Source organism: Musca autumnalis, unplaced genomic scaffold (genome assembly GCF_047663935.1).
Source record: "Musca autumnalis isolate F117 unplaced genomic scaffold, ASM4766393v1 scaffold_4, whole genome shotgun sequence".
In the NCBI taxonomy this organism is placed as follows: domain Eukaryota; kingdom Metazoa; phylum Arthropoda; class Insecta; order Diptera; family Muscidae; genus Musca; species Musca autumnalis.
Window position 1 is genome coordinate 224,102,731 of NW_027411977.1, and position 19,846 is coordinate 224,122,576.

The 19,846-nt window shown below is 27.8% G+C and overlaps 1 protein-coding gene across 1 annotated transcript in view; it reads left to right on the plus strand.

The window, feature by feature from the left end:
* Window positions 1-16,775, plus strand: part of LOC141401459 (uncharacterized) — a 20,822-nt gene extending 4,047 nt beyond the window's left edge. Inside the window, exon 2 of the mRNA XM_073981721.1 lies at window positions 15,930-16,775. Coding sequence (XP_073837822.1) covers window positions 15,930-16,186 — 257 coding nt within the window. The 3' untranslated portion in view covers window positions 16,187-16,775. The remainder of the gene's footprint in view (window positions 1-15,929) is intronic.
* Window positions 16,776-19,846: the final 3,071 nt, after the last annotated feature.

Below are 19,846 nucleotides of genomic sequence, written 5' to 3' on the forward strand. Positions count from 1 at the left end.
TTTGGGGGATAATTGTTTACGCGTGTTTGTGATTTCAATGCAATTTAAGAATTCAGGTTTTTATTGTGTGTGCCACAAAAACCATTTGCTTTTCGTTTCCCTGGAATGGAATTTTTCAGCTAGTAATGGATTCTTTGTTTCGATTTTTTTGTGTAATTCAATATGCAGGCCAAACAAAACAAAAAAACTGCATGGCTCCATGTTTTCAAGTTTTACAAGCTATTTATAGTGTCATTTGCTTTTTTTAACAATATTGTTAAATAGTTGAATGCTCCTTTTTTAATTTTCTGCTTTGCAAGGTGTTTATGGCTGACATTCTTTGTAATTATTTAAAGCCCTTGTCCCCCTATTACGTTTTGTGTTGAAGCAGTTTTATTTATTTTATTTGTAAATTCACTTGATTTTGTGATTTTTTGTTTGCAGTCATGTCTACTCAGCATTGTATAAATGTTTAGTCATTTTCTTCAATAATTGTTTTACTTAGCTTCAACATTCCTAAATGTGGAAAAAATAAATTTATTTATAGCTTTTATATTTATTGCTTTTAGTAAATCTTCAACCCAATTGAATGAGTGACAATTTTTTATGTGGCTTTGAAATAATAATTTCCATAATAATTAAATTAAATAATTTTTCCTCTATTAAGTATTTTTTAAAATGTCTATTATTACTAAGTTTAGATTTTTTTATTTTAATTCTCAATTTCTTTTTTATATTTTAATTTCCAATAAAGTAAATTAATTTGTTTCTATTAAATATTTTTTATTTATATTTATGAAAAAGTATTAAAATATTTTTCTATTTATTTTTTATTTTTAAGTAAAATTGTTAGTTTTTCAAAATTTTAATTTAAAAAATTGTTTAATTTTCTTTCTATTAAATATTTGTATATTTATTATTTATTTCTATTAAAATTTTATATTTTCTTCCGTTAATTACTCTCTCTAACTCCCCTCACCAAGTTTGTTGCTTAAGTCTTTGGTTTTGTTTAGTTACAATGATGATAATGGGTGTCTTGTTTACTATTTCTTATCATTTATATCACATTCTCAGTACATATTCTATTGATTCTCTTTAAACTTTCTCTCACTAGTTCTCCCTCTGTAAGTAAAGGATGTTTGTTGCTTAAGTCTTTTGTTATGGTTTGCATTTTGTTTAGTGCTTTGACTCTCTTTGTCGCGCTTTCTCTGAGCAACCCTATAATTGCAGTTTGTTGCTTAAGTCTTTTGTTTATTCTAATAGAATTTTGATTTGTTTTTAACATTTATAAATAAATTGATATTAAAAATTTGAAAAATATTATTATCTGAGAAAAATGCTCTCTTTCAAATCATATAAAAGTTGTTCAGGTGTGCAAAAGTTTGCTTAAGAAAATTACTAAAAAAGAAAAATAGTTTTCAAACAATTAAATAAATAAAAAATTAAAATTAAAAAAAAAAATAAGTAATTTTAAAATTAAAAAAATTATTTTCTAGACAATAAAAATAATAAATAATCAACATAGTAAATAATAAAAAAAGGTAATACCTGATGGCCTAATAAATAAATAAATAAATAAATAAATAAATAAATAAATAAATAAATAAATAAATAAATAAATAAATAAATAAATAAATAAATAAATAAATAAATAAATAAATAAATAAATAAATAAATAAATAAATAAATAAATAAATAAATAAATAAATAAATAAATAAATAAATAAATAAATAAATAAATAAATAAATAAATAAATAAATAAATAAATAAATAAATAAATAAATAAATAAATAAATAAATAAATAAATAAATAAATAAATAAATAAATAAATAAATAAATAAATAAATAAATAAATAAATAAATAAATAAATAAATAAATAAATAAATAAATAAATAAATAAATAAATAAATAAATAAATAAATAAAAAAGGTAAAATTACTTAAAAATTTAAAAAAATATTTTTATTAAATTAAGAAAATATTTAAAAAAATTGATAAATAAAAAAATTATTTGAATAATGAAAATAAAAAATATACAAAGGTAAAAATAAATAAAAAATAAGAAATTAAAAAAAATAATTCTAAAAAATTAATAGTTAATATATGGTAAAATATTTTTCTTAAATTAAAACTTATTTAAAAATTAAAAAAAAAACATTTAGTAAAAGGAAATATCTAACTAACATTTCTATATTTTTATATAGCCCAGTTTACATACATATATTAACAAGAAGTTCTTATGTGCAAAGTTATTCCTAACGAAATATTAAAAAAATAATAAATAATATTACAAAATTAAAATAAAATATTTTTAAAAAAGAAAAATTGAATTGATTTTACGAATTTTTAATTTTTCTATGTTTTTGCCAATTTAAACAAAAAATAATTAAAATTAAAAAAAAAATAAACAAATTATAAAAATAAAAATTAATAAAATAAAAATAAAAAAAAAAATTACAAAATAAAATAAAAAATAAACATTAAAAATAAAAACTAAAAAAAAAATAAAATAGTTAAAATAAAAAATACAAATTCTCATAATTATTTTATAAAATGCAAACTGAATTGATATTTTATTGTTTTAATAATAAAACAATTGAAGAATGTTATTTAGAATTCAAAATCTAATTTATATTGAGGGTTCAAATATTTCTATTTTTTGTTAAAAGTTTGTATATTTTTAAAAATATTTAAATCGTTTTAGCATTTTTAAATAACATATATAACATTTCTTATATATATATATTTTTAAATCCCCGATTATTGAAAAAATGCTTTAAAAATCCACCGTTATTAAAAATAATACACGATTATTGAAAAATATTTATTTTTTTTTTAATCTTCGATTATTAAATTATTTTTTTTTTGTTTTTTATAATTTCCATTCTACCCGCACCCCACTTATGTTTTTACCCAAGCCGTCTATTATTGAAAAAATTCCACGATTATTGAAAAATATATTTTTTTAAATCTACGATTATTAAACTAATTTTTCTTGTTTTTTTATAATTTTCATTCTACCCGCACCCCACTTATGTTTTTACCCATTTTTTTCTTTCCCATGACTTTCATTAAAATTTATTATTGCAAATAACCTTTATGCCCCCAAATGTCTAAACACTACAATTGTTTTTTTTTTGTTTTATTAAATGTCATTATAAATTAACTACAAATTAAAAAAAAAAACAAAATATTTTATTGCACTTCACTGCCTTAGCCACACACAACTTTTCATTATAAATTGCCAATAAATGACATAAACGTGCTGTGCTATGACCTTACATTGAAGACAGCAGTACATAAATTGTGAGACAATAATAATAAAATACAAAAACTAACAAAAAAAAAAAAAAACAACTTAACAAAACATTGGAATTTTGTAAAGTATGTTTTTTAAATCAATTTTTAAATTGAAAATAAATAAAATATAATTTAAAAAAAATTAAGTTACAATGTTTTATTTATAAGTGCACCAAAAAATTATAAAATAATTGTTCGCGTAGCCTTAGTAAGTATATTCTTCTTCATGATGGAATCTCTCAAATAAAACACTTGCCGTTTAATTTTGTTCCCATTTTTAATTTGAAGGCAAGTGTTTTATTTGAGAGATTCCATCATGAAGAAGAATATACTTACTAAGGCTACGCGAACAATTATTTTATAATTTTTTGGTGCACTTATAAATAAAACATTGTAACTTAATTTTTTTTAAATTATATTTTATTTTTAAGTTTTTAGTTAACAAATTTTTGAGATCTTAAGTTTTTATTGTACATACATGAAATTATAACAGATATTTAATGAAGAGTTTATATTTATAATGTTAATAAACATTTATTTAGGTTGGTAGTTTCTCATCCTATTAATTTCTGTTAACGCTTCGTTATTGCATGGCTTCTTTCCAGTTAGCTTTGAGCAATCTATTTCTTCTATTCTCAATCCATCCAGCGATCTTACGCGACTCAATGCCACATATGCCTGCCCTTCTTCGAAAAGCTTTGATCCCAGATACACCACTGCGTAGTCTACGGTTGACCCTTGTAATTTATGGACAGTTGAGGCCCATGATAATATCAGTGGAAGCATTCTTCTTTCAGCAGTTCCGTAACTGAACTTAGCCGAAAATTGTATTGTTTTTGGTTGTATTATATGAGTACCAACTCTATCAAAGTCAACCCTTACTGATGGTATATCTGTTAAGTACATTTGTTCTCTGCGGTAGTGAGGCCAAATTATATCCGTTATATATCCTATTGCTCCATTAACTAATCCCTTTGTTTGATCTATGTTGGATCGGAGCATCACTTTTGCTCCAACAAAAATTTCCAAAGTTTTTGGTAATCCGGCGGTCTTATTGATGTCAGTGGGTATGACTTCATTCAAATCTCTGTTTTCCAATTGGCGTGTTGCGTCTACTAATCGATCTTGTGCTTCGATTGTATATATTTTAACATTTTGGTTTTTGAAGTATTGCAGTACAGCTGTGTTGTGATCTTCAACTTGCTTATTTGTTGGATATACTCTTAACGCCTTTTCAATTGCAAATTCTTCCGTTGCTTCTTTTAAAATTTTTTCTGACAATATTTCGAAATGTTCTGCTTTCATTTCTCCAATGCGTAGTGCATTTAGTAGCTCTGCAAATGTATTATCCCCTTGTTGCCTCATGTTTTCTGTGAGTTCACAGAGCGTAAAGAGGTGCCACAGATTTGTTGCTGGCTCTAGATGTTGAGGTTGTTTATACACGGGATTACCTGACCTCTTGATAGGCGGTAACTGCATTAAATCTCCAAAGAGAAGAATATTTACACCACCAAAAAACTCGTCATCCTTATTTTTCAACTGCCTTAATCGAAAATCTATCATACAAAGCATTTGGTAAGATACCATAGATATTTCATCTATTATGATAAACTCTATATCTCTCCATTGCTGTCGCATAATTCTTAGATAGTTTCCAGTTAGTGGTGACAATCCCGTAATTCTACCATCTTTTTGAACAGGCAGCTTTAGCGTAGTGTGGATCGTTGAGCCACTGATTAAGCGAGCTGCAACTCCTGTTAATGCACATACTTTAACTGCATTTTTTGCATAGCATCTATTAATTTGATAACGTAACAAGTTTAATAAAAACGTTTTGCCTACACCAGCTCCACCTGTAAAGAATATTTTCAGTCTTTCTATATTGCCTGTCGACTGTGATTGAATACTTCGAGTAATGTGAGAGAATATTTCTCGTTGTCCAGAATTCATTGCACGCTGTGCTGCCTGAAACTCGTTCTCATTTATAGGCTGAAGTGGTCCTTCTTCTTCTTCGTCAATTTCGAGAGGATCTGCTTCTTCCAAAATCTGGAAAGCATGCACTTGATGAAAGGCGTTTTCAAGTTGTCTATCTCGTTGACGCAATAACTCCATATGTTCATTTATCTCTTTCAATGTTTGTTCTCGTGCTAAAAATGCTTCCTGGGCACTGTCGAAACCTAGCAGCAGCTCTTCCTCATTACGATATGGTAAATATTGTAGTAGGAGGCTGTAGTAGTAGTTCTCTGGATCAGTAGCTGCTACGAAGTAAGGCACTCGGATTACAGCTAGTGTTTTTCTTGCAACAATTCTTGTGTTGTCGGATAACTTGATTATTATCTTTCTCATTGGTTCATCTTGTTCATAGGCATCTTCATCAATATTCTCATCATCGTTGCCTACTGGCTTCGTATAGTATGGTTCGAAGCGAATTGCAAACTCCATAAGGCTCATGTCTGTAAAGTTGAATTCTAAATGTTCAGTAGGGCGCTTTTCATATCTCTCAAATACATTTGCAAAGTATCCATTAGCTTGACCTGTTTCATCGAATTTAATCACTTTATATCGCTGCTCCGGTTTACGAGAATTCAGGAACACCGTTTTTCTAGAGCTTTCTCGTAAATTGAGATGACACAGTCGAAAGACACATTCACATGCTGATACTTGTCGCTCCTTCATTAATCTCATACAAATTTTGAACATTTTCGTTGAAACATTGGTTTCGTCTCGTCTAATTTGTTGTATTGCTTCTCTTATGCCAGCGTCCAAATCTGTTGGCTCTGATTTGGATATATATTTTGCAACATAGTATGCGATTGATTCGTTCGATCCACATGGTTGAATATCCATATTAGCCTTCCAAAGCTCAAGTAAAGTTGGATTATAGTTGTTAATCCATCGATCATCAGCTCTTCGTTTTAACAGGCATATCCGACCACCGTTTTGTATGAATTCATCGGTTGAAGCATCTACTAAGTGCGTTTGTGAGCAAACTGGTCTTGGCATGTTGAATCGACATACTGAAGAAGTCGTATGATTTTTTTTACACGTATGTGTATGATGATGAACCTGACACTTCTTTACTATTTCATACAATTCAGTTCCTTCAGTTGGCATTTCACATGAACATATTTTATCGATAAGATCAATTCCAGCAGGTGTTTCAATCGCTGGATGCCCTTCGATCCATACTACCATGTGCAAATGTGGACTTCCACGATTCTGAAATTCGATACGCCACCAGTATTCGATAAGTCTACCTCCTATTACTTCGTTGTTGTTCTTCAAAAATTTCATTAGGGCTTTTACTCGTACCATGAAGTGGCGACTTACAACTACCGGATGGAGTTCAACGAGCCGTTGTATTTCATTGATAGCAATGTTCATTGGATCTTCATTTGGTCTTCCATCAGCTATTAGTAGCGCTTTACGCATATCAAGCCAATGAAGATCATTACAACTGAAAGTCAGGAAGTAGGTTGGTGGGCCAAGACACCTTATTTGTGCTATGAGATCATTCAATGCGGTGCGCCAATATGCAGATGAGCCTCTAAGGTTCTTTATATAGAGGTGTACATCTTCTACTTTGGTACCATGTTGACCTTCAATCTTTCTTCCACATGCAGCTATATTAGATTTTACACGATAATACTCAAACATAGACAAAGCATAGAAAAGATAATCATTCCGCTGAAATTGTTTATCATTACCTAATATTCTGAACTGATAATAATCCAATGGTGTAATTTTAACAGGTCTACTTTCTTTCAATCCATTTATACCATATGGGAACAGATAATACCAAGCAAACTCTTCAGCTTTCAGTTCGTATGCTTCATTAACAATATTATCCTTCGTCTTGCGTCTTATTTCATTCGCATTATCTGATACCTCAATTTCATCTTCAACATCTGGCTGTACACAATCAATAGGGATCATTACTGATGTTTGAATTTGGGTATGTTGTACTTGGCCTATATGAGCTAATTGTTGCATTTCAGTTGTATTAGATACGTTTGTATGATCATCAATAGGAATTATTACTGATGTTTGAATTTGGGTATGTTGTTCATTGCCTATCTGCGCTAATTGTTGAATTTCAGTTGTATTAGATACGTTGTGATTATCTTGACTTAATGAATAGACATCAACGTAGGTGATAGTATACTGAGTGTTATTTGACCCAGTTGACCGCTTACATATACGATGAAGTTCTTCTATACTATCACATTCGATTATACATGCTCTTCCGCTAGCTCCTTTTGGACCACAAGAATGAGAATCTGCAAAGTAATATTTACTTTCAGAATGTATTACTCCTACAGATCTTGATGCTGCTGTTAAAATTCCTGCTGCCGATGATCTGAATAGTTCTACAAGGGATTCATGCAACGTTTTACCAATATTGCCTCTATTCACGCTGTCTTTTAAACTACCAAATAGAAGTGTATTTGCATCATAATCTATTTGGAATGTTCTATTGAACATTACGATATTACTCTTGACACAATCAAAGTTCTGTATTTCCAAGTAGCCATTAATCGGTATTTGATCGGCAGGTGTGATTTGACGTATAGTTCTGTAAAGTTTATCACCTTCTAACAAATTTGTATCCAGTATCATAGTAGACAATCTGTTTGGGTGAATAATAGTTGATCTCACTATATTAGCTACAGTCATTGCTGTACATTGAACACCTGCAAAGTCTACAAACACGTCAGTGTTCCCCTGATGCCAAGATGCTCGAAGTATTCTTGCATTATCATTTATTGGTATGTAGGCATCAACTACTTCAGATTGATTTTCGATTGGCTCAATTCTATTTTGGTTGACTAATTGGATTACATCTTGTTCGTTTAAATTTACACATTCATTAACCGTTACATCTTTGTAAAGAGGGTTATTAGCAATTAACCACCTTAGAGCATTGAAAACTCGTTCACGAGATATTGTGAACTCACGTGTTATGTTTATATTCTCGAGATGTTCCGTTACAATTACAATACCTGTTTCATCAGTCGATCTTGGTAACATATTTGGTAGTTTATCGGTAACTTCAAATATATCCTGGGCAAAGAGAACTGCTTGCCCACGGAAACCATATTGTCCAAACATGCCATTGAATTTAATGATCTTTATGAACGGTATTATTCTTGAAAGAAGCCTTTGTTCTGTTTGAGATAGAATTCGTATTTCTTCAGGAATATCACCAGGCTCCAAATTATTCCAGTATGCTTTTGATGGAGGGGTCGTTTTCTTCTTATTAGATAAATGTTTGCGACATCGACAGCATAGGGTAAGTGATTGCTTATGAGACAATTCAGCTGGAAAATATGACTTGGTACACTGCATTGTCGAAACTTGATTCGGATAGCAAGATTTTTTACATACGTCACAAACTTGATTACTGAAAACGTTTATAGAGTTTTCAAAGCCTAATTTTGATGCACTCTTTGCTGAGGTTCTAGATAGATTATCTATTAATCTATATGCGTGCTCTTCGGATGTTTCCATTTGCCTTTGTGATGCATGGCGTAATGAATCTTGCCTTAGTGTAGCGTTACGTTGCTCGTCTGATTTGGTCCTCCTCAAATGCTCCATATTTGCACGACATTTATCCAATCTTGCATTACGTTGCTCTCTTGTTTCATTTTCTAAATACTTACTCCTTTTAACAGATCTCACAACTTTATCTTCCTCAGTTTCATTCAGTCGTTTCTCTTGATATACTTCTCTTGCCTTTTGTAGTTTTCGTTTCCGTTGAGTAGCAGTTGTATTTTTTTTTGGTTTGGTTTGCTTTTTGTTTCATGTTCAGTTATTGTCCTCCAAACAATGGCGTTTTAATTCACTTATTCGAATAAATCAATTCAATAAACTATTGCAATTACCGACACGTTTCAATTTGACAAACAAAACAAATAAGACATATTTCATGTTTATGTGTATTTTGTTCTTGGGAGTACGATTGTTTGAGGTGTACGAGTTTTGGAAGAAAATACGACCATCCCATACCACAATGCGTATGGGAACAACCTCCACCAAACGTCCTTTCTCCAAACTTCCAACAACCTCCCCCGAACAACCTCTTCCGAATATCCCTCCTCCGAACTTCCCCCTCTCAACATGGCCTTTTCACTTTCAACGGAACCCCATAACCAAATTACAGCCAATTTAGGGCGAAAATGTGAATACAAACATTAAAATGCTAGAAATCTAATGTCACCGCTATATGGGGGCTATACCAAAACCTTGACCTATGACCAACATATTTGGTGGGGAAGTTTCTGTGCCATTGGGGACTCCAAATGCCATGTTACAGCCAATTCGGGCTAAAAATTGATATAAAATCCTCAAAATACCTGAAATTGTGTGTTGCTGCTAAAGGGGGCTATAGGAAAAAATTGACCCATATTGGTTTTGGTTTCATATTCATGTATTGTCATCCAAATCTGAAAAGTGTACAAAGTTTTAGTTGGATTGGTCAACCGCAACTGTGTGAAAAATGAGTTACCAGATTTGAACTAAACAGACAACGAAGCAAGTTAAATAAAACATAGTAAAAATAAGAATTTTATTATTTATTTTCTTCCAGTTTTTTTTTTAATTTAATTGAAAAAAATTAAATACTTGTTATTGAAAAAAAATTGTTGAAAAGAGTATTTCTACCAATAACACTAAAATTTTGTAAATTTTATTTAAACAAAAAAAAAGAACAAAAAAATTATGAAATATAAAATTTTATTTTTTAATTTTTTTATTTAATTGGAATATTGAAATTTTGGAATATTGAATTTTTTATTGAAAAAAGTAATCCCAAAACAGCCCAAACCAGTAACAGCCCAATTTTAATTAAATTTAAAATAAACACTATAGAAATTTTTAATTGAAAATAAAAATGGAAAATTATTTCTACCAATAACATTGAAATTTTGTAAATTTTTTTTTATAAAAATTTTCAAAAAAAAAATTGGACTTTATTTTTTTTAAATTAAAGGTATTTTAAATTTTATTTTTTTTTATATAAAATTTTTAATTTAATTCAAAATAAAAATTAAAGAAATTTTTAATCGAAAATAAAAATGAAAAATTATTTCTATTTTTAAGAAATATAAAATTTTATTTTTTCATTTTTTTATTTAATTGGAATATTGAAATTTTGGAATATTGATTTTTTTATTGAAAAAAAGTAATTCCAAAATTTATTGCTACTAATAACAGCCCATTTTTTAAGTTTTTTCAATTTTAATTTAATTCAAAATAAACATTAAAGAAATTTTTAATTGAAAATAAAAATGAAAAATTATTTCTACCAATAACATTGAAATTTTGTAAATTTTTTATAAAAATTTTCAAAATTTATAGGTATTTTTCCAATTTAAAGGTATTTTAAATTTTATTTTTTTTAATATAATTTTCAATTTTAATTTAATTCAAAATAAACATTAAAGAAATTTTTAATTGAAAATAAAAATGAAAAATTATTTCTACCAATAACATTGAAATTTTGTAAATTTTTTTATAAAAAATTTCAAACAAAAAATAGGACTTTTTTCAAATTAATGGTATTTTAAATTTTATTTTTTTTTTAATTTAATTTAAATTTAATTTTAATTTAATTCAAAATAAAAATGAAAAATTATTTCTACCAATAACATTGAAATTTTTTATAGAAATTTTTAAAGAAATTTAAAAAAATTTGGGTTTATTTTTTCAATTTAAAAGTATTTTTATGAAATATAAAATTTTATTTTTTAATTTTTTTATTAAATTGGAATATTGAAATTTTGGAATATTGAATTTTTTATTGAAAAAAGTAATCCCAAAATTTATTACTACCAGTACCAATTTTAATTAAATTTAAAATAAACACTATAGAAATTTTTAATTGAAAATAAAAATGAAAAATTATTTCTACCAATAACATTGAAATTTTGTAAATATTTTTATAAAAATTTTCAAAAAAGAATTGGTCTTTATTTTTTTCAAATTAAAGGTATTTTAAATTTTATTTTTTTTTTATATAAAATTTTTAATTTAATTCAAAATAAAAATTAAAGAAATTTTTAATCGAAAATAAAAATGAAAAATTATTTCTATTTTTATGAAATATAAAATTTTATTTTTTCATTTTTTTATTTAATTGGAATATTGAAATTTTGAAATATTGAATTTTTTATTGAAAAAAAGTAATCCCAAAATTTATTGCTACCAATAACAGCCCATTTTTTAAGTTTTTTCAATTTTAATTTAATTTAAAAAAAAACTAAAGAAATTTTTAATTGAAAATAAAAATGAAAAATTATTTCTACCAATAACATTGAAATTTTGTAATTTTTTTTTATAAAAATTTTCAAAATTAAAGGTGTTTTTCCAATTTAAAGGTATTTTAAATTTTATTTTTTTTTAATATAATTTTCAATTTTAATTCAATTCAAAATAAACACTATAGAAATTTTTAATTGAAAATAAAAATGAAAAATTATTTCTACAAATAACATTGAAATTTTGTAATTTTTTTTATGAAAATTTTCAAATTTTATTAGGCTTAATTTTTTTCAAATTAAAGGTATTTTAAATTTTATTTTTTATATATAATTTTTAATTTTAATTCAATTCAAAATAAAAATTAATGAAAATTTTAATTGAAAATAAAAATGAAAAATTATTTCTAATTTAATTTAATTTAAATTTCTAATTTTCTAAATTATTTCTTATTGAAATGTTGTGAATTTTTTAAAGAAATTATTAAAAAATTTGGATTTTATAAAAATTTTCAAAAAAGTTTAGGATTTTATTTTTCCAATTTAAAAGTATTTTAAATTTTATTTTTTATTATAACTTTAATCCTAATTTAATTCAAAATAAAAATTAAAGAAAATTTTAATTGAAAATAAAAATTAAAAATTATTTCTGTCAATAATATTGAAAATTGTAAATTTTTATAGAAATTTTTAAACAAATGTTGGACTTTTTTTCAATTTAAAAGTATTTTAAATTTTATTTTTTTTAATATAATTTTCAATTTTAATTTAATTCAAAATAAACATTTAAGACATTTTTAATTGAACATAAAAATGAAAAATTATTTCTACAAATAACATTGAAATTTTGTAATTTTTTTATAGAAATTTTTAAAAAAATTTTGGACTTTACTTTTTTCAATTTAAAAGTATTTTAAATTTTATTTTTTTAATATAATTTTCAATTTTATTTTATTCGAAATAAACATTAAAGACATTTTTAATTGAAAATAAAAATGAAAAATTATTTCTACCAATAACGTTAAAATTTTGTAAATTTTTTTATAAATTTTCAAAAATGTTTTGGACTTTATTTTTCCATATTAAAGGTATTTTAAATTTTATTTTTTTTTAGATAAAACTTTAAATTTTAATTTAATACAAAATAAAAATTAAAGAAATTTCTAATTGAAAATAAAAATGAAAAATTATTTATACCAATAACATTGAAATGTTGTAATTCTTTTTATAAAAATTTTCAAAAAAATTGGACTTTATTTTTTTTTTTCAAATTAAAGGTATTTTAAATTTTATTTTTTTTTTTAAAAATTTTTAATTTTAATTTAATTCAAAATAAAAATTAAAGAAATTTTTAATCGAAAATAAAAATGAAAAATTATTTCTACCAATAACATTGAAATGTTTTTAGAAATTTAAAAAAAAAATTGGACTTTATTTTTTCAGTTTAAAAGTATTTTTATGAAATATAAAATTTTATTTTTTCATTTAATTGGAATATTGGAATATTGAATTATTTATTGAAAAAAGTAATCCCAAAATGTATTACTACCAGTAACAGCCCATTTTTGAAGTTCTTTCAATTTTAATTTAATTCAAAATAAAAATTAAAGAAATTTTTAATTGAAAATAAAAATGAAAAATTATTTCTACCAATAACATTGAAATTTTGTAAATTTTTTATAAAAATTTTCAAAAAAATTGGACTTTATTTTTTTCAAATTAAAGGTATTTTAAATTTTATTTTTTTATATAAAATTTTTAATTTTAATTTAAGTCAAAAAAAATATTAAAGAAATTTTTAATCGAAAATAAAAATGAAAAATTATTTCTACCAATAACATTGAAATTTTGTAAGTTTTTTTTTATAAAAATTTTCAAAAAAAAAATTGGACATTATTTTTTTCAAATTAAAGGTATATTAAATTTTATTTTTTTATATAAAATTTTTAATTTTAATTTAATTCAAAATAAAAATTAAAGAAATTTTTAATTGAAAATAAAAATGAAAAATTATTTTATTGACATTTTTTATAAAAATTTAAAAAAAAAATTTTGGACTTTATTTTTTCAATTTAAAAGCATTTTAAATTTTATTTTATAAAAAAAACTAAAGAAATTTTAATTGAAAATAAAAATGAAAAATTATTTCTTTCAATAACATTTAATTTTGTAAATTTTTTATAGAAATTTTTATAAAATATTTTGTATTTTTCCAAATTAAAGGTATTTTATATTTTATTTTTTATAATATAATTTTCAATTTTAATTTAATTCAAAATAAAATAAATTAAAGACATTTTTAATTGAAAATAAAAATGAAAAATTATTTCTACCAATAATATAATTTTGGACTTTATTTTTTCAATTTAAAAGTATTTTAAATTTTATTTTTTTAATATAATGTTCAATTTTAATTTGATTCGAAATAAACATTAAAGACATTTTTATTTGAAAATAATAACATTGAAATTTTTTACATTTTTTATAAAAATTTTCAAAATTTTGGACTTTATTTTTTCAAATTAAAGGCATTTTAATTTTTATTTTTTATTTTTATTAATTTAATTTGAAATAAAACATAAAGTAATTTTATATTGAAAATAAAAATTGTCCCTAAAATGTATTTCTAATAGTAACAGTCCATATTTCAAGATTTATTAATTTAATTCAAAAAAAAAAATATTAAAGAAATTTTTATTTGAAAATAAAAAATCTTGAACAATTATTTCTACTGGTAACATAAAAATTTTAAAAATTGAAACAACAAATTATAGATTTTATTTTTTCAAATTGAGGAAATTTTAGTTTTTTTCATTTTTTTTAATTGGATTAAAAATAAAAATAATAAATAAATTTTGGGATAATTTTTATTTTCAATTAAAATATTTATTGTACCTGTAACAGCCCATTTTTTAATTTTTTTATTTAAATTGATAATAAAAATTATCCTTAAATTTATTTCTACCAGTAACACCCCTTTTGAGGCCGATCAAAATTGATTACACTTTGCCTGGGCTCTTATTGGCAACAAGGATTGACGTCAATTGCCAAAAAATGCCAAAAAACCGGCTTTTAAAGTTTGTGTTTTTTGGCAAAACAAAAAATTCCCTCAACAGTACAATGAACTAAAAATCCACAGCAGACGTACACATCCAAACCTTTATAGCCATTGCAGGTGTTAAGTTTTTGTTTTTCTTGTGGAGATTTTTGAGAAGGTCATGTTGCCATGCATACATGGCTTGAAATATTTTTTATTTTTATTTATGCTCTAATCTCTAGCTTGGTATTTTTTCATTGATAATTAACAAACAGACATTTTATTATGGTCATGGTAATTTGATTGTCGCGGCGCCGCCTTTTTCCTTTTGTCTATTTCGGAAGATGATATCAATTGGTCTAATATTTTGGTAAATGATGTGATCTTTTCAAAAGATCAAAGGAAGGCGATATTTAGTATCATTATAATAGATTTATTGTGATCATTTTATTACATTTCCATTTGAGTGGGACTGCTAAATGCTTGCTTGTGTGCATTGGGTAGTTTATGACTTAAGTCTTTTGTTTCCAAGTGTGAGGGAATTTCCTTTAAGACAATACGGAACTATTGTGCTAATTTTATTGTGTGTTAAGATCATTTGAAATGGGGTTTGTGCCTTAAGTCTTTTGTAGTACACGAGAGAGTAACGTTATAAAGTCAATAAGACCAATGAGCTTGTAACTTAAGTCTTTTGTTTTAAAGAGGTTTGTTTACAATAGGTTTGTGTCTTAAGTTTTTGATATTCATTACAATTGCATTTTCATTAGATGAGTGAACACCGTTAGATGATATGAATAAAAAGTCCTCTCATTGAATTAGATAATGTCATTACTATTTCCATGAACTTTCTCTCTCTCTCATTATTAGGAAATATTGCAACATTCTCAATGAGTTCATAACCTAATCGAGAGCCACTTCTCCCATTAAAATAAGTTTGTGCCTTAAGTCTTTTGTTTATTTTAGACCTTTTTACAATTTCCTTTGCCTTTTTTGCCCATTTCTCAAAATTTAAACGCTTCCTCAATAAAAATGTGAACACATGTCGCCTTCTGTTACCGAACACATGTCTTTCAATATGTTTTCCATAATCTCGACATTTATTTTAATCAAGTGCATACCTTAACAACGGAGGCACCTAGAATATTATTCATATCAGATTTCCTTACAACCATGTTAATCAGTTATTGTTCGTTTTGTTTTTCTCTCCATTATTTTAAATATGCATAAAAAATACACTACCGTGAAGAAAAAACATGATGATGATGACGTTGAACTTCCTCATATTTTTTTGCAATAAATAATAAATAACAACAACTAATTTCCTCTTTATTTTTTTGCGTTTCTTTCTTACAGCACATCCCGGTAAATGTTTTGATAAATTTACACGTCGCGCCATGTTGCCCAACAAGGAATACAAACCCAAAGGCATTTGTGCAGCCTTGACTTGTGATCTTGAGAGCCAGACAATTAACATTGAGACATGTCCCTATGTTGAAATGCCTGGCTGTGAAGAATTGCCAGCTGATCCATCATGGAGTTTCCCCAAGTGTTGTCCCCAATTCAAGTGTACCGACTTTAAGACAGGCAAAGAATTTGTGGTCTCTCTGTAAATTGGCCACAAAACAACCAAAACAAAAACAACACCAAGAAGACAGTATCAGCAGCATCTAAAAAATCGTCATTATTAATCTCAATCATCAAAAAATATTACATTAATATCATTATATAATTTAAGTTTGTGTGAATGTAAACGTCCATTGTGAGTGTGATATCATTATTGTTTTATTCATTAATTTAATTTATTTATTATGCCCCTTTTTCAAAATTATTTCACAACACATTTTCATTAATTGTCTCTCCCCCTATTGTACATATGTACGTAACGCCCTATTTTCTTTGCATTTAATTCCCATGTATGTATGTTTGAATGCTTGATTGAATGTATGAATGTAAACTGTTTTTAATTAGTTTTAGCAACAAAATCAAAGAATTGTAAAATTTTTATTAATTTTTGTATTTTGAATTTGTTAGTGAAAAAAACAACAACAACCAACCTGAAATGATGATCTATGTGTGCGTTTTTGGCATACTTTTTATTTAATTGTTTTAATGTAAAAAAGAAATTATTTAGTTGTAAGAGAATTTTTAAAAGAAAAAAATAAAAAATCAAAAAAAAAAAAAATAAACAACTAATAAAAATAATAATTATAAAATATTAAAAGAACATGTCCTAATTATTTATCAGTAGAGGAATGTAATTACAATTTTAAATTTTTGAGAGGGTCACTCCTGATTTTTCTCTGAAAGACCGGGAGCTTCTGAAGACCCTTTCTGAAAGAAAGTGAGCCTAATAAAGTGTGCTTCTGTACACACTTTCTGGGCCGTTTCTGAAAGAAAGGGTGCTTCAGTAGACCCTTTCAAAAATAAAGTGTGCTTTTGTACACATTCTGGAAGAAATTTTGCTTCTATAGACAATTTCTGGAAGAAAAGGTGCTTCTGCGGACCGTTTTGCTTCTATATGTAAAAAGAATGCTTCTACAAAAACCTTCTGAAATAATTAGTGCTTTTCTAGACTTAAATGAAGGGTTCTTCTGCAGACCCATTCTGAAATAAATGGTGATTCTAAGAGCCTCTTTGAAAGACAGACTGCTTCTAAAGATCCTTTATGAAAAACCGGGTGCTTCGGTAGACCTTCTCTGAAAGAAAAGGTGCTTCTGTATACCCTTTCTGGAAGAAACTGTGCTCCTATATAACCTTTCTAATATACAGGGTGCTTCTATAGATGTTTTGAAACGAATGCTGCTATCTGAAAGAAAGGGTGATTCTGTAGCCTCTTTTTGAAAGAAAAGGTGCTTCTATAGACCCATTCTGAAAGAAAGGGTGCTTCTATAGACCCATTCTGAAAGAAATGGTGATTTTATAGACCCATTTTAAAAGAAGGGATGATTCTTTATACCCATTTTGAAGGAAAGGGTGCTTCTTTAGACCCTTTCTGAAGTAAATGGTGCTTCTTTAGACCCTTTATAAAGGAAAGGGTGCTTTTTTAGACCCTTTTTCAAAGAAAGGGTCTTCTGTAAACAATTTTGCAAAGGGTGGTTGCCCCTTAAGACCCCTTCTGAAGGAAAGGGTTCTCCCTTGGACCCATTCTGAAATGTTCTTCTGTAGATCCTTTCTGAAAGAAAGGGTTCTTCTATAGAACATTTCTCAAAGAAAGGGTGCTTCTATAGACCCTTTCTGAAAGAAATGGTGATTCTATAGACCCATTTTAAGAAAAGAGGTGCTTCTTTAGACCTTTTCTGAAGGAAAGGGTGCACCTTTAGAGCCTTTCTGAAGGAAAGTGTGCACCTTTAGACCCTTTCTGAAGGAAAGGGTGCACCTTTAGACCCTTTCTGAAGGAAAGGGTGCACCTTTAGATCCTTTCTTAAGGAAAGGGTGCACCTTTAGATCCTTTCTGAAGGAAATTGTGACCCCTTAGACCCATTCTGAAGGAAAGGGTGCTTCTGTAGACCTTTTTCAAAGAAGGTGTGCTTCTGGAAGGGTACGTAGAAGCACCCTTGTTCTCCTATAAACACTTTCTGAAAGAAAGGGTGCTTCTATAGACCCATTCTGAATAAAAGTGTTCTTCCGTAGATCCTTTCTGAAAGAAAGGGTACTTCTATGGAACATTTCTTAAAGAAAGGGTGCTTCTATAGACCCGTTTTGAAAGAAGGGGTGCTTCTATAAACCCTTTCTGAAGGAAAGGGTGCTCCTTTAGACCCTTTCTGAAGGAAAGGGTGCTCCTTTAGACCCTTTCTGAAGGAAAGGGTGCTCCTTTAGACCCTTTCTGAAGGAAAGGGTGCTCCTTTAGGCCCTTTCTGAAGGAAAGGGTGCTCCTTTAGAACTTTTCTGAAGGAAAGGGTGCTCCTTTAGGCCCTTTCTGAAGGAAAGGGTGCTCCTTTAGACCTTTCTGAAGGAAAGGGTGCTCCTTTAGACCCTTTCTGAAAGAAAAGCGTGCTCCTTTAGACCCTTTCTGAAGGAAAGGGTGCTCCTTTAGACCCTTTCTGAAGGAAAGGGTGCTCCTTTAGACCCTTTCTGAAGGAAAGGGTGCTCCTTTAGAGACTTTCTGAAGGAAAGGGTGCTCCTTTAGACCCTTTCTGAAGGATAGGGTGCTCCTTTAGACCCTTTCTGAAGGAAAGGGTGTTCCTTTAGACCCTTTCTGAAGGAAAGGGTGCTCCTTTAGACCCTTTCTGAAGGAAAGGGTGCTTTTTAGACCCTTTCTGAAGGAAAGGGTGCTTTATTAGACCCTTTCTGAAGGAAAGGGTGCTTTTTTAGACCCTTTCTGAAGGAAAGGGTGCTTCTGTAGACCCTTTCTGAAGGAAATGGTGCTTCTTAGACCCTTTCTGAAGGAAAGGGTGCTTTTTGAGACCCTTTCTGAAGGAAAGGGTGCTTCTGTAGACCCTTTCTGAAGGAAAGGGTGCTTCTGTAGACCCTTTCTGAAGGAAAGGGTGCTTCTGTAGACCCTTTCTGAAGGAAAGGGTGCTCCTTTAGACCCTTTCTGAAGGAAAGGGTGCTCCTTTAGACCCTTTCCGAAGGAAAGGGTGCTCCTTTAGACCCTTTCTGAAGGAAAGGGTGCTTTTTAGACCCTTTCTGAAGGAAAATGTGCTTTTTAGACCCTTTCTGAAGGAAAGTGTGCTTTTTTAGACCCTTTCTGAAGGAAAGTGTGCTTTTTTAGACCCTTTCTGAAGGAAAGGGTGCTTCTTTAGACCCCTTTCTGAAGGAAAGGGTGCTTCTTTAGACCCCTTTCTGAAGGAAAGGGTGCTTCTTTAGACCCCTTTCTGAAGGAAAGGGTGCTTCTTTAGACCCCTTTCTGAAGGAAAGGGTGCTTCTTTAGACCCCTTTCTGAAGGAAAGGGTGCTTCTTTAGACCCCTTTCTGAAGGAAAGGGTGCTTCTTTAGACCCCTTTCTGAAGGAAAGGGTGCTTCTTTAGACCCCTTTCTGAAGGAAAGGGTGCTTCTTTAGACCCCTTTCTGAAGGAAAGGGTGCTTCTTTAGACCCCTTTCTGAAGGAAAGGGTGCTTCTTTAGACCCCTTTCTGAAGGAAAGGGTGCTTCTTTAGACCCTTTCTGAAGGAAAGGGTGCTCCTTTAGACCCTTTCTGAAGGATAGGGTGCTCCTTTAGACCCTTTCTGAAGGAAAGGGTGTTCCTTTAGACCCTTTCTGAAGGAAAGGGTGCTCCTTTAGACCCTTTCTGAAGGAAAGGGTGCTTTTTAGACCCTTTCTGAAGGAAAGGGTG